General features: G+C 45.2%; 1 protein-coding gene across 2 annotated transcripts in view; it reads right to left on the bottom strand.

The window, feature by feature from the left end:
- The window catches only part of LOC135994627 (peroxidasin-like), a 43,089-nt gene extending 27,335 nt beyond the window's left edge, over positions 1-15,754 (bottom strand). For both annotated transcript variants that reach the window (XM_065645316.1, XM_065645317.1), the window contains exons 1-2: positions 15,591-15,754; positions 6,347-6,418 (exon numbers count right to left, since the gene is read on the bottom strand). In XM_065645316.1, coding sequence (XP_065501388.1) covers positions 6,347-6,418; positions 15,591-15,754 — 236 coding nt within the window. The remainder of the gene's footprint in view (positions 1-6,346; positions 6,419-15,590) is intronic.
- Between the last annotated feature and the right edge of the window lie 3 nt (positions 15,755-15,757).

Raw genomic sequence — 15,757 nt, 5'->3', positions numbered from 1 at the left:
CAGACCTTAGAACATTGGGTCAAATTCAACACATGCATTGGATTTGCATTTTCTATTTTACAAGCTCTTTTTTGTGGCAACTGTGCTCCTCAGAAATGATCTGCCACCAGACAGCAGGTGAGAAGACTGTTCAGCACTTTCGTAGCAAAGCCCAGTCTTTTGCCCCCATTTGCTGGAGAAAACAGGGTAGATGGTGCATCAGGAAGCCCCTGGCACTGCCAGCAAAGGTCCCTTCCTGGGAAGAACAGTTTGTGCAGGTAAAGGATGGAGAGAAAAGACAAAGAAGTGGGGAGGAACAGAAGAAAACGTGTGGGAAAAGAAGATGCAGATAAAATCAAACGCCTCAGGGATGCAAAGATAAAAGGTGCCAGAAACACACACGTGTTATGACAGCTTCACAAGCTACCGCCAAGCACCTGAGTCACACCAGCTTTCCAATACCTTGCTCTCAGGCTGAGTTTTACATCAAGGGTCCAAAAAGCATGTGAGAAACTCAAGTGCAAAGAAACCTTTGGAAGCCAGAACAATAAGGGTTTGAGAAAAGTCTCTCTGCCCTTGGTTTGTCCACCCTCTTCGGATTAGCTGCTCTGCTCCCAGGGATGCAGGTGCCACAACCAAACTGCACATCCCCAGGGCTGTGGCCAAGCAGCCCAAAGAGATTAAGGCAGAAAATCACTGGAAAGTTTCAGCACAGCTGGAAGCAAGGGCTCGATACACACAGCTGAGGTTAAACAACCCAAATTCACTCAAAAGGATGCAAAAATGATGTCAGGTCCTTGGAACACACGATCCTGCTTTGACAGTCAGATACGCTGAGTGGAAATACAGCCCCTGAACACCAACCCAAAGGGTTATTTGACAGCTGAACACCCAAGGACTGGAAATAACTGCTTGAGAGCGGTGTGGGAGAGGGATTTTGTCTATTTACCCGCAGGACAAAGACAACACAGGCACCAGCCGTGCATGCTGCCTTCCCTGTCCTCCGTCAGCTCGCTTTCATCCGCAGCCAGGGGAGAACGAAGGCAGCTTGTTCTCAGTTATCTGATCCTTGGCCCCACTTCTGAGGATGCGAGATGGGCCGATAGACGGGTGCCAGCTCCGACGTCACTCCCATGGACGTGAGCACCTGCCCCCTGCTACACAACCGGCATCAGCCGCTCGTTTCTTAGGGAACAAGAGATGACGACCAGGTCCTTGACGCAGGGTCATACCAACAGCCCAAGCAGCCCTGCACACCATGACGGGCTGGAATCCTTCACCGACATCTTTAATGCAATGATTTTAGACAAGGAATGAAGTCCAGATGGGATTTCAAACTGCAACATGCTGTCTGACTGCATTTTGGTGCTATTTAAAAGCATTAACCTAGTCTGTTTTGTTGTCTTGGATATTTAGGACAGTTCAAGGGGGTGTAATCAGTGATCCAACCCAAACAAGACAGATTCTGGAAGTTCAGATGGCATGTGGTACGCAGGCCACTTATCTCATCGTCTGATACTTAAAAATTTGTTCATTGCCCAATAGAAGGTTAAAAAGCGTATGGAAGAAGCCATCTCTGTTTCCTGTCTCAGGATTCCCCATTGTAATAGGATATGTCCTGGAAAAAACTCAAAAGTGAGATAATTTATGAAGTCCTTCGTAGTCCACATACTCCAAAACACTGCTTTCAGAGAAATCAGCACATCTGGCTCCTAGAAAGACTTCAGATGGCTTCTGCACAGCTGTCTGCTCCTTGACTCCTGTGCAACTCATCCAGAGTCCTGGCATGACCTTGGTATTGATCCCAGCTGCAATCAATAGCAAAACCACCCAAATTCCTGCTAACATTAAAAGGGATTGAAAGCTGAGATCTGCTGGGAACAAATGCTCTGGCAGACAGAAGACGGAAAGATCATTATCGATGCATGTCTGGAGTATACCCTGTAGCGAAACAAGCTAGATTAAAAGTATCCGAAGTACATTTCCTGGAGCTTATCAAAAGATAGCAAAATGATAGGGCATTCCCCTTCCTGCCAGTTGGTGAACTGGGTTCCAAATGAGTAGGTGGACTCATTCACACAAGTTTTATTCCTGAAAAAATCTTCTGGGAGATTTGAGATATACAAGCACCATGAGATCTGGCCCAAATTCACTAAGAGAACATTTTACATTCAGTTTCCTTCAGATTTTATGTCCTGACTGCCTCTCCCTTCCCCACCCTCTCTCTGGGCTGCCAAGCACAGGCTTAAGTTGCATTAAATGCGTCATTTTCTGTCTTCAAAAATGTATTAAACGATGTGACAGTACAGAATTCAGACTCAAACCACCCTCTCTTTCCTCTTGACAAACCACATGCTACAGCCATTGTGACATAACAGCTATTTTTCTCCTCCCACTATCAACAGAAATCATCATGTCGTGTACTTAAAGGGGGAGAAAAAGTGACTAACATTCAGCCATTATTTTCCATTGTTGTCAAAATGATCTGGAATAGGCACTTCCCATATCTGAGGGAGAAACTTTTATTCTGAGATCCAAGCAGGCTCCGACATCCCCTCCTTGCTGACAGAACACATTCTCTCAAGAGCTACTGGAGTGTTCAAGACAGATGCTCCATGTTCCCCTGTCCTTCACCCTGGAACCCTTTACAAGCAGCAGCTAAAGGAGCTGCAGAGCTCCCCAGAACTGCCTTTGCTCTCACCTGAGCAGAAAAAGAAATAAAATGTCCAACAATATTGACAGGGCAAGGGCAGAGGCAGAAGCACGTGCCACCATGTAGTCTCCACAGAAGCCCAGTTCTCTAGGGCAGAACAAAATACCAACTGGGCAAGTCCAGAAATAGTGCTTTGGTCCCAGAGCTGGACATTTCTACAGGTGACGTGGGAGAGACCCAAGTAGCAGCAACTATTCGGCTGTGATGGCCCAGCTGGGCCAATACAGCAGGGTGCTGACCTCCTGCGGGGACACGGAAGGGGACGGTCACACAAGGGCGCTGTCATCCATCCCACCCAAAGATGACCTGAAGCAGCAAAGACTGGAAAGCAATAAGACTCTGTGTCTCACCACCAGCTCACAATGCGTTTTCTCTTTTCCACAGTCCCCCACCTGCTGTGAGCTCATATTGGGTTCAGCAATGAGGCTGGTGTTGGCAAACAAGCAGAACAGCTGTTGAAGAGCTGCGGGTATTTTGTGGATGGCACACAAGAGTTTTTTACCCTCCCTCTCCCTGCACATTAACAGTTTAAAAATACACCAAGGAGATCCTGACACCAACATCTGCACAGGGACTGAGAAGAGGCAATAGGAAGGGATGAGGAAACCTTGCAAATTCTAAGACCTTCAGCCCAAGAGGACTTCTCCAATGCAACACTGCAGACAGCCAACGAGCAAGCTCCAAATGGTGCAGGCTTTAGGATAATTGATTATTACCTGTGGTGACTGTATCTCTTGCACTGACAAACAGGGCTCCTGCTTTTAATTTTAAAGTAGTGCTCTGTAATTTATCAAATCTCCCACAGCAGGGAGAGAAAAGAGGCAGGGGAAGGTTTGAACTGTTGAAAAGTCCCACTGGACATTCACGTCAGGCTCCTCTTCCGTCAGTCTCACATCTCACCTCCCCACACAGGCCACAAAGGTTTCCTTATCAGGGTGGTTTATAAACTGTCAGACTTGGATATACCACAGCCATCCTGCCCAAAAGGTGATGCAGAACAGAAACTTCACCAGAATCTCCTGCCCTTGCCTGCCAGGCTCAAGCGCTGTAGAAAAAGGCTCTTTTAAAATAATTTATCTGCTTTAGGGACTTCTGTTTAAGTCCCACAGCAAAAAGCTGCAAGCTCAGAGCTCTGCATATGGAATCTGAGCTACTCTGTCCTCCAAGCCTCTTGCTTCAAATATCCTGGCCAAACTTTCACAGCAAGTCTCTCAGGGATTTTAAAGGATTTCTTCTCTTTATCACTTGAAGACCTATATGAGTCCTCAGACAAAAGTTTACCATCTAAGAAACATCAGCAAATTTTTCAGCTCTCGTCAGTTTTGATGTGGCAATTGCACAAACCAAAGTGCCTGGAGAGAAATTTACTTTAGGAGTGCGAGGTTTTAGGTTCTCTCATTCAGTTATCAAGCTCCATCACCCATGGGAGTTAACTACTGCCAGTGTGAGGATAACTGATTTTTGGAAATACAACCAAGCACACGAATTACTATCTAAATGGAAAGGTTTCATTTGCAAAAGTAGTTTATATTCAGAATTCAAATGTAAAATTGCTGCATTTTTTCCCCACCTAGTCTAGTACTCCAGATCTGACGACAGTCATAGGACACTATTTAGGGAAAGCAGGACAGCCTGACCACTGCCTGTGCAAAACACCTTCCTCTTATTGCCCAGCATCCATAACCATGAGATTAGGGATGTGAGGGGTACATTCATGCCTATTCCCTTTAGTATCTGTTCACGGACTTGCTGTCCTTGGTTTCCTTGTCCAGGAGGGTGTGGAGACAGACACCAAAAAGTACTGAACAAATTCACGGAGCATAAGTAGGTATTACAGAGAGACAGGTCTTTCCACCTCAGCTGGGCTGTGTATCTATATCTAGCTTTAAGCAGAGTGGCAAGAGTCAGAAAAAAAGAGGCAGAAATCTTGCAGCTGACAGGGACCTGCCTTGACCAGGCACTGGCAGGGCAGGAACTGGGATCTCAAACCGGCAGGAGCTGGGATCTCTGTTGGGTTGGCTGGAGTGTCTCTTCATGTGAAGGGCTCTCCAGCGTGCCGAGTTTCCCCAGGGTTCGGCTGAAACGAGCCTGGCGGTGCTGCCGAGCCCGCTGCCAAACAGCTGTCTGCATCTCCCAGGGCTGACGTCATCTGGAACGGTTTCTTCTGGCGACTCAGGAGGGCTGGGAGAGCAGGTCTGGAGACCAAGATGCCTCAGCAGAGTTTTGTGATAAGGTAAAACCCTACAGAATCGGACTCTTATTTTCTCTCTAGATATTTTAGTCGCATTTATCAACCTGTCTGGGCCTATCTCAAATGACAGAAATCCATCCAAAGCACCCCTTCTCTCTATTATTTTGGTAATTCAGTACCACATGGTGCTGTTTGAGAGACTAACACAGGCTGTTCTCATTTTCTGCATGAACAGCATCATTGCAAATAAAGTCTTCTACCAGTCTACTAGTTGGCCACAAGTGCTATGAGCAGAGACCTGGGCCACAACCAGGGTACTTGGAATGATCCTGCAGTCAGGGTTTGGACAATCATTCGTCCACACACAGTGGAACAATCTTTAGCAAATGTTGATTTTTAAAAGACAGCTATTGAACAGGGCTCTGTGATACAGTCTTGCTGGGCTCCCAGTCTTCCTACAACTCCTTGCAGTTGACTGAATTCCTCATTGCCCAGGTCTCCCTCCCTTCAGCACCGTCATCTTCACAGGATCAGGGACTTCAGATCTCTCAAGGCCAGACAAAAAAAAAAAAACAATCTGGAATTTCTATTGCCATTTGGGTCTGTGAATGTATAAACCCAGGAAATCTGAGCATGTGCAGGTTCCCAAGCTAATTGGTTTGCCTTGCAGAGGTTCGAGCTTGGACCTGGAAATCTTGGAGCTGTTAGCACCATGTTACAGCTGGAATAATCACATCTGAGTCTCGACAGGCCAATTACATCCAGCACAGTGCTGAGCTGACACAGCTTCTGTTTCTGATTTGGGAGCTGTTTGTTTTCAACTCCTTGGCCACACGGTGCAGATACACTCGTATCTATCCTCAAACGCTCGGCACTACAGCGGCAAGAAGCAGCAAAGGCTCCCACTGTTTCCTTTGAGCAGAGTGAGAAACTCGTTAGTAGAGCTGTATTTCATACCAACATGAGCGCGTCTGCTCCGGCTGGCTCGCAAAACAAGGAGCAGCAGTAGAAGGTGATGCTGTTATCTGTAGTAGGGCAGGTGTAAACATTTATTCCAGGGCAAGGCAGAGTGACAAGACAGCATTTGGAAGGATGCTCTCTCACTTCGGTCAAAGTCATATCAAGCAACTAATGTGGAAAGGAAGATTTTTAATGCATCCCTCTGCTGTTTTGATCCAGGGCCAGAATTGTCTTTACAGGCTACTCTAAAGCCACACCTGCTGAAACAGCCCTGGGCAGTGACAGGATTTTTAATTGCCAAAATGAAAGTTATTAAATTGCAAATTTAATTTTAAAGGGTAAGAAACACAATCCAGGGTAGAACGGAGAGGATTTTAAAGCTTTAGCTGGATATGCACACCTTGGCTGAAATAATTAAAAGCCCAAGGGCATCTTTAAGCCACCATGGGGACTAGTACTGACATAAATAATAAACGGATATCCTCACTGCAGGAGAAACTTACAGCGTGTTGAGATTCTTCAGTCTCCTGAACGCTCCAGGTTGTATCTCCTTGATATGGTTGAAACGTAAATCTCTGAAAGCAGAAAATACAATCAGTGCACTCATGATACGAGCAACTTATATTTGTATAAATTTATATAGCAATCAGCATCACCACAGGAGGAAGGGAGCTGGGCTGCTGGGGGAGTCCGTCCTGCATGAAGTGGAGAAACGGAGCCAAAGACCAGGGAAGGGGTGGAGAAGGAGTGGGGACAGTGACTGGGGTCTGCTCGTGTCTGCAAAGACAGGCCTACGCTTACAAAATTCATTTTCATTTCATAGAAAAACCAAAGACTGAAAGGCCTCAAGTGATTATTTCCATGAACACAGGGCAATGTCGGCTGCTCAACGCCCCAAGTTCATGTGCAATTACACTTGAGTCTCATACCGATTTGCAGAGGAATGCGCATCGTCACACGGACCCATTTTTTAGCTCCCTAGCAAAATTACCTTTGCCCTAAAATGGTTAAATCTGATTAAATAACCTCATATAATAAGCATTTCACATTGTGCTCTGCAATGCTCCAAGACTCAGAACAGCTTATCGCTGCCTGCATTTCAAATTTGTGCCAACTTCAATTAGAATTAGTGGAGTCCAGGGGATTCTGACAATTTTCAAGGGCTGTCCATGTAACTACATCGACTTGGAGCCCTAAAACAAGGGGTTTTGATTCCTAATGAGATAATAAAATAAGAGCTAAGTGGTTTAACTTGGTTAACCAAGTAGAAACACTTCTATAGGGAATGTGCATTGATTTGGCACCTTCCACAGTCAGTGTATTACAACAAATCACAAAAGACTGACATATTTTTTGCTGATAGTTTCTATCCAAAGCTCAACAATGAAGTTCCTTTTTTTTTTTTTATTAATCCTAAACTGCCTGATCTATCACATTTAGAGAATACACAGCTATTTCTTGATTTTAAGGCAGCCTTTTAAGGCTTTAAGAGGAAAAAAAGACACAAACATGCTGAATCGCCTGTCGTCCTAGTGGTAAGTTACAGAGAATTTGGAGGCAGAGTTTAAAACAAGACTTCTACAAATAGCTACAAGTTGAGCACTTATTTTTAGAGCAGGCACCAACAAGAACAGTGGCCTTTATAAAATGAAGAATAGAAAGAGGTGCATTGATTGCGGGTGGCTGTGAACTCAAAATGACAGTGAGTATCCACGGGGGCTGAAACATCTTTGAGCTCGAGAACAGTAAGTAAAGCCAATTTTAAGATGTAATGTTTCTTTAGCTTAACATTTTGCAAAGCTAGTTATGTTAAATTCCCACTGAGTTGTCTTACTTTTTAGGTAGAGTTAGAGGGCAGGAAGGAATACAGCTTCAATGTTTTGGAAAAAAAAAAAGTGTTTGAATTGTAATTTCCAAGCACCATTTGTCCACTGCAAACTGCAGTCCTGAAGGATCACCCTTTGGAATTGCGGTTTTTAACAGCAACTTTACCTTTGATACCTTCTGGTGTGTTTGGCTCTACCTGCATTGCTTCAAATGTGCATTTTTTCCTCTTCTCGTTGGAAGGTGTTACACGTCTCTCCCTCTGATGATGTGAATTTGAGGATATCTGCACAGATTTTTCAAGGCAACGGTTGACACCGTAAAGCCCAATACAATTACACATTGGCAAAAGTGATAGTACAATGCGCTGACTATTGTCCACGGCCTCATTAAGTGAAATGAGGAAAGACCAGGCCATGAAAAAAGCTGAAGAAATGCAAACTTGATTTATATACTGTAACACACAGACACCAACTCTGCCTGCCCCGGGGGCCTGTAGAGAGCTGTGCAATTAGTCCAGGCAGCTGGTACAGGTAATAGTGAACATAACAAATAAATGGAAGAAATACACAGGGGTCACGGCTGAAGCTGTTGATGCTCACAGAAGGCAGTGGGAAGCAGGCAGAGAAGTGTAAAATACCACATTGGGTCACAGGCTGCAGGTGAGGGGGAAAAAAAAGAAAAATCAAACTATTTTAATGAACAAAGACAACTGCAATCCTTCAGTTTCCAGCATTCACATGTAAGAATACAACAGAATCATAGAATGTCAGGGATTGGAAGGGACCCCGAAAGCTCATCCAGTCCAACCCCCCCGCCGGAGCAGGAACACCCAGATGAGGTTACACAGGGAGGTGTCCAGGCGGGTTGGAATGTCTGCAGAGAAGGAGACTCCACAACCTCCCTGGGCAGCCTGGGCCAGGCTGTGGCACCCTCACTGAGAAGAAGTTTCTTCTCATATTTAAGTGGAACCTCCTGTGTTCCAGTTTGTACCCATTGCCCCTTGTATGCACACAGCTTTCACAGCCGAAACCAAAAGCAAAACCCAGAACCACAGGTGACTGAGCTGGGCAGAAGTGAACCCTGTCACTCAGGGAGGTCCCCCAGCTGTCACCTGGCTGGACCATCTCTGACTGGTGCCTCTGCTGCCAAGAAGCACACGGATGGAGAGCTGGATGGAGATGCCTCCTGCCACTGCTGAGACAGCAATGGGGCTCTGGCTTCACGCAGGAACGTTTTCCCTCCACCACCCCCAAGGAGCACATCGTAAAACTCAGCCTATTATTTTAATGAAAAATCCTGATTTTCCTTCCATTTTCTGTTCCAGATAAGACCTTCCAATGAGTCCCCAGACCCCTGGCTCCAAACTCAGCTGTCTCGCACTCCTTTGGAAAGCTTACTCTCCACTTTGCTCTCCATCACACAAAGGCAGCAGCTTTCCCCACAGACACAAAGGGCAGCTGAAACGGCGGGTGTGTGCCCTGAGCACTTCATTTCAAGAAACGATGGGAATTAACTGGAGAGAATCCAGAGGAAAGCAACTGAAGTCTAGAAAACATGACAATGAAAAGAACTGAAATGGCTTATTTAGCCATAGATAGAATAACTATGTCAGATCATGGCTAAAAATAGAAACGGGCAAATAGTCACTGACCAAAACTGCAGATTCTGCATTTTTTTTAAAAAAATATCTTAAACAGCAATGCTAATAAAACACTCAGGTGCACTGCAGCTGAGACAGATGTTAGCCACAATATGGTTTAGGTAGCCCTGGAGGCAGAACGGGCTGGACTATTTTGTATCCCAGAAAGCAGTAAAAACACACAGCAAAATCCTTGGAGGCACAAAGGAACACACACCTTCCTCCTTACTCATTCATTTGAAAAAATAAAATAAAAACTGACTTTGGCTCATCCACAGTACTTTGTGCCAGCCCTTGCCTTGGCCTGAAGCTGAGCCGGTAACAAATTCTGCGTAGGGCGGCACAGGGGAATTCCTGCCTTGCGTGTATTGGATTGAGAACGTTCCCTGCAGAGTTTGTCCTCTCTGACGCAGAAACACTTGTTTCTCTCTATTCCCAGGGCACTCACTCTGGAAACTTTGTGTTTCTTTTCAGGAACAAGTGTGATTTTCTATGGGGACCCACCACACAGCTTCTCCCACACCAGCCCGTCCAGCTGCTGTGAGCACCGGCAGCTGGGCTGCCCTGCTCCCGCCGGCTTCTTCCCACCTTGGAATTTGCAAAATGCGGGGAAAAATATAAATAAAATATATCCCTTGTGATTTAACTCTTCCCCATGTTTTCAAGGCCAGCGGTCTGGGATTACAAGATACTGTTCCACAAGGGAAAGCTGCTGCTACAGGATCCCAGATCCTTGTCTACCGTCATATACAGTTTGGAGAAAATGTCACCAAACCCAAAGCACCACAGTTCTGACAGGAAACTGGGCTGGAATATACAGATAATCTAGGATCTGCTATTGAAATAACTCACCTTTGCTGACTCTGGGAAGTCTTAACCCCATTGCAGAGGCTCTGTGGGAATGCCAGAATTTGCAAATGGCTGGGGAAACAGGTCTTTACAGAGTGACAATTAAATCTTTCTGATCCTCTCAGCTGCTGTCGGAACAATCATTCCTGAAAGCATCGTGTTAAATAATTAACAGCGATTAGCATATAAAGCAATCAACTGCTTTAACAAGAAACTTCCATTGCTGTTTAATCTATTTAGACTTTTACAGAATCATGTATTACTATGTTAACTAAGCAGATAATTAGCTACAAGGGGTATTTTACTGCAGTTCCAAAGAAATTACTGGGTTTGTTTCATCGGAGCATCTTTTGTGCTCAAAACATTGTGCACAGTAATGATGCTGATGGTTCTGGACCATTTTACCCAGAACTGGTTAAGTGGCAGTCACCCAACCATTATGAACAAAGAGAGTATAGGAGGTTTTACGAAAAGAGATAAGACACTGAGGTTTCTTCCAGTGTTTCCTGGGGAAGGCAGGATGTGAAAGACATCTGAAATGCAATTTTTAAGTCAAACTTCCTATATATAAGAAGAGCTATAACATTTATCGAGAAGATGCTCATTTCTCTTACTCATCCACAGAGCATCACAGTCAGCTCCTCAGGTTCCCCCGTCACGCCAAACAGCTCTCTGGTCTTGGCACGAAGGGAAAACAGCCTTGCTGAGATGGAAATAGAGTCTTCCAGACTGACTGTCATCAGCTCCCCAGCTCAGGAATGTCCCTCTCACACACGAGTCCCCACATGGCTTTAATAAACGACAGCCGTCATCTCCCAGCCCTTACATGGACAGCGGAGCGTCACCATCGCTGTCAGACAGATGAGACCGCAGGGAGGCTCCGGGATGGGTTTTTTTCCAAGTCCTGGCTATTCTGGAGTGTATCAGCTTAAGACATCAAGATTTGACTGTTCAAAGAGTGAAGAGGAAGGAAAAAATGTTCAGCATGAAAAGACTAATAAATGAGATTATACGATCGTGGTTGAAACACCGATGGGCGAGCAGATGCAGAGCCCCATGCTGCAGAACAGGCGGCTGCACTGCCACGCTGCTTACGTTTTGAAGTTTTGGGGATAGGCACACTAGATTTTAATTAAGAAATTACCAGAGGCATTCCAGAAACCAGCTTTTGAAGATTTCAGCTGCCACAAACAGATCTGAGGAATAAAAGAAAACTTTCGAGCATGAAGAGTCCAAGCAGCAGTAGCAACACGTCAGCAAAAACAAACTGCTGGGACACTCTTTAATATCACGTCTCATGTAGCACAGGTGTCAGCTTTTTTCTTTTTTAAGAGCATGATCATTTAAGTCTTTACCCAGGATACACACATTATTTCACCAAAAAAAAAAAAAAAAAAAAATATACTGACTTCTCCTTAAAGAGCACAGGAAAAAACCCTGGTACACCAGTGGGGACAAGGACATGACGAGGTCAAAGAAAATGAAATTACTCAAGTGGGAATCAGCTGATGAAATGCTGTGAAGCTCAGTAAAGCTGGGATTTCTAAACACAGGGAGCTACAATCCCAAGACTTTGGATATTGTCACCAAAAGATGCTGGAATGTTTCTAGGAAGGAAAATATGTTTTCAATACCTTCCCTTCCCATTTTCCTTCCGATGAAGGGAAATCTATACACAGAACACACAGAAGACTTTGGTCACCTCTAAAAGGCTTAATGAGGACAAAATAGTAGAGCGAAAGAAGACAGCAAGCGATCACACCTGGCACATCCAGAACGTGTGGGTGTGCGTTTAATGGCTGTGTGTAAGACTATCACGTGCAGAGGAAATGAGTAATCCCTTCTTCAACCCACAGCGCACGACAGAGACCACAAATGGAGCAGCATTCCCAGAACTTGTTTGCTCAGTCAACCTTTCCCCAACAAATGTGTAAAGTTCCTTCTCAAAACTATGCTCCTTAAGAGCTACACCCTGTCCTACTACAGCCTTCCAACGACCCGCGGGAGGAAGAAAAGAACCGAGCGGCCACCAAAGCAGCAGCACCACGATGATGGGAAATAAAACTTGTGAAGCTGGCAGTGCTGACACTGCCCAATTAGCAACCAGGTCTGTGAACAACTGGGTCACCTTCGGTTCATGCCAGCGACGCGTTCAGACCCCAGCGACGGCACCCGCCTTTGCCTGTGCCCTCGGCTGTGTTCTCTGGGCGGGCTCATTCATTACGTGCTATGCATAATGCAGAAGGGAGAATCGCCCATGGATAATTGGATTGCAATCCATTCACCGCCAGCCAGAGGGGAACTTCTTTCCATGGGTTCCTTCTACTCATGCCCACATGTTTCAAAGTTTATTGTTTTAAATGTCACACTGCAGAACTAATGGCTTAGAAGGTTAAAGACCTATTGAAATTTTCGGAGTGTATGTTCCGCAGCTGGGGCTGCTGGCAAAAAGAACTGCTTGAATCCCAGTGGTAACCAGCAGATCACATCTGGATAATCATGTTCCAGTTGAACAGACAGCAGCCAAAATACGTTTGCAGTTATACACCATGAATTTTTATAGCTCACTTATCTGTACACGTGTAGTCATTCCTGCGATCCTATTCTCTGCTCAGGATAAAACAAACAGACTTAATTACCAGAGATAAATAGTCTATTGCTAAAACCAGACACTGGGCCAGATCCTCAGCTGCACCCAGCTGGGATTGGGAAGGGAGGAGGGAAATGGTGACCAAGGAGGTGCCAGTAACAGCTCATCAATCCTGGAACTGGTTCCATGCCAATCTCAGCATCAGAGAAGGGCTATGGGCTGCTCTACGTTACCGCCAGCTGGCAACAGCCCCGGGGGGACCAGCTGCCAACGGGGCTGGTTGAAGCACAGCGTGTGCTGGCCAGGAGAGCTCCCCGCCCCTCCAGGGTTGGAGGAGAGGGTGGCACCGAGTCCCGGGGGTCACAAAGTCCCAAACTCCCAACTTCAAAGCAAACTCCATCTGGAAACTGCAGCTGTTCAGCAAGGGAACCGAGCTGGAGCCTGAGGTCAGGGTTTGTATCTGCACTCACAGACTCGGTCCTGTTCATACCAAAGGGCAAATGTGGAAAATATCACCATCCCACCTTTTCTACTCAGAACAACGCCACGATCAAGACTACTCTTGCTAGAATTCTGCATATTTGCTCTGACACAACGGTCCTTTCAGGAGAAAGATTAACATACCAAAAAGCTGGAGTAGTCAGCGGCTTGGTTAAGAAGCATTCTTTGATCTTCCACAATTTAAAAAGTTTAATTATTCAAATGCTATTTGTAACAGATACAATGGGATGCTGGCTGGCAAACGCATTTACATACATTAGATCTTCAAGATGGCCAGAAAGTCAGGATTTTCACTTGCCACACACCACACAAAGCCACACTACCTGCCAGAGAACACTTACCAAGCTCGTATATCTTTATCTATGGGGATCTCTGCTCTTAAGTATGAGTTTTGCTTATAATTATACAGATGGTATTAAAAGAGAATAAACCAGATAAGTCTCCTTAAAGAATACTGATCTATAAAGACAGTAATCTCATTTTGGAATATCACTGCTTTTTGTATCTCACACCTACATCATTTAGTTAATGTTTAAAAAACCCAGTTTCCCATTCAAGGTTGTGGCTATGGTGTTAAACTAAATAAACCAGCTTTCCAAATGGTTAAATGGGCAAAACATGGATCATCTACAAGCAGAGAATAGGCAAACTGGTTCCAGCAGGGGAGAGGGAACAAGGGCGACTGTACACACCAGAAAACCTGCTCACCTTCCTAGGTTGAGTTGTATAGACAACTTAATGCTGCCTGCACTACAGCACGGTGCTCCCTGGAATTTCACTACAGTTGCCAGGACAAGCCATGGACCACAGTTGGGTTTTGCCCCCTGCAGTCCAGAGAACCAAGTGTGCTGTTTCCAAAGGGCATTGAGAAATACACCATATTCCAGTGCTGAAAAACAGGCAGTGACCACAGCACTTGAAAGATCTCTACCAGTAACACTGCCACACTGGACAGCCTGAGTGTAAGTGTTATCTCGTTTCAAACAGAACAGAAATTAAGCTTTACTGAGCTCAGAAATATCCCAGTTCAGCAATGAAACAAACTTTTTCCTCAATAAAAATCTATGTTAAAACAAGGAGAAAAAGTTATTTTGCTAAAATCAAGCAGTGTAAGGGTATTTTAAATATTTAAATATTTCAAGATGCGGGGGAATGGGGTGGGGGGGAAGTTTGGAGAGTCAGCCCCTACAAGTTGCTGTGGAGCAGCTAATCACTACCCAGTTTGCACTGACCAGTTCCACACTGCAGAATAACCAGTCCAGATTCTGACCTGCCCCATGTCAGGGTGACTCCCAAGCAGCCCAGCTGCGAACAGTTTCCTCAACAGGGTATTTTTGGCAGCTGTAGCAAGTGTAGACATTTCCCTGTGTGCTGCTAATACCAGAACCTCTGTGGTTTCCCTCCACCAAAGCACATGTGGGTGGCAGCGATTCAAACACCGCCATCCTGCCCATACCATGTTCCTCAGGCTGCCAGCAGAGAAACTGCACCAGCAATAGCAGTGAGATATTTGCAGGAGAAATGCTCATTTAGATGTTCTGGCTGAGACCAAATTTCATTTGTTACAGGCACAGAGAAAAACTTCTCAAACTAGCGTTGAAAAAGTTTTACAAGTCGGCAGCAGTTTGAGGAGGATGAGCATAGAGATAAATTTTTGACAAGTCTTTCCTATTCTTTACAAAGAAAGGTCTTTCAAACCAAAGGATCAGCTAAGAGTAGCACAAAGGGAAGTATTTTGTCACTGCATCTTAAATCCACCTTTAAGTTGAGGATTAACTACTTCGGAATCACAGTGAATTGCTCTTCTGGATCTGTAATATCAGAAAGAGCTGCCCAGGAGTCTCCAAGCGTTACCTGCCCTTCTCCTCCACTTCCTCTGTTCAAATGGACTCAGCTCCCTCTCCAACAGGTACTTTATTTCTCAAGGAATTTGGGAGTTGACACAACTACTGCTTTCCAAATAAGCCCTTAGTTTGGCTTGCATAGTTCAGACAAGAATTGGAAAACCAGTACTTAAAAGTCTAGCAAAGAAATAGGGTTGTATTTAATTAGAAAAGTCTATAAGCTCAGCTTAACATTTAACACCTTAGATTCTCCAAAACTGGCTTCCAGTGACCGCCCTGGCATTATTCTCATTAATTTTTTCAATTCCCTTGACTGTCCTGTTAACAGTTAACCGATGCCAAAAGCAGCAGTTTCTGCTTCATGGTTTAAAAGCATGAAAGAGTCTGTGATGCAGACAGTTCTGCAGGAAAAAAAAGGAGGATAAAAACTTCAGCCTTGGCTGTTTCTTTCTAAACCCAAGCAGGTAAGGCGGCAGTAAAATGAAGTTGTTACTCACAGTATGTTTGTCTGGGGTGGGATATCGGGGATGGTTTCCAGCATCAGATGCATGCATCTCACTGTGGTCCTGAAGCACAGGCAGCGACTGGGGCAGGAGCAGGAGAAACCGGGCAGGAGGAGAAACCACAAAAAGCCTGGGAGAGCTGCAGGTTTCATCAGCATGGT

The sequence above is a fragment of the Caloenas nicobarica genome, chromosome 15, assembly GCF_036013445.1.
Source record: "Caloenas nicobarica isolate bCalNic1 chromosome 15, bCalNic1.hap1, whole genome shotgun sequence".
NCBI lineage: Eukaryota > Metazoa > Chordata > Aves > Columbiformes > Columbidae > Caloenas > Caloenas nicobarica.
This window is presented reverse-complemented; position numbering and strand designations above follow the sequence as displayed.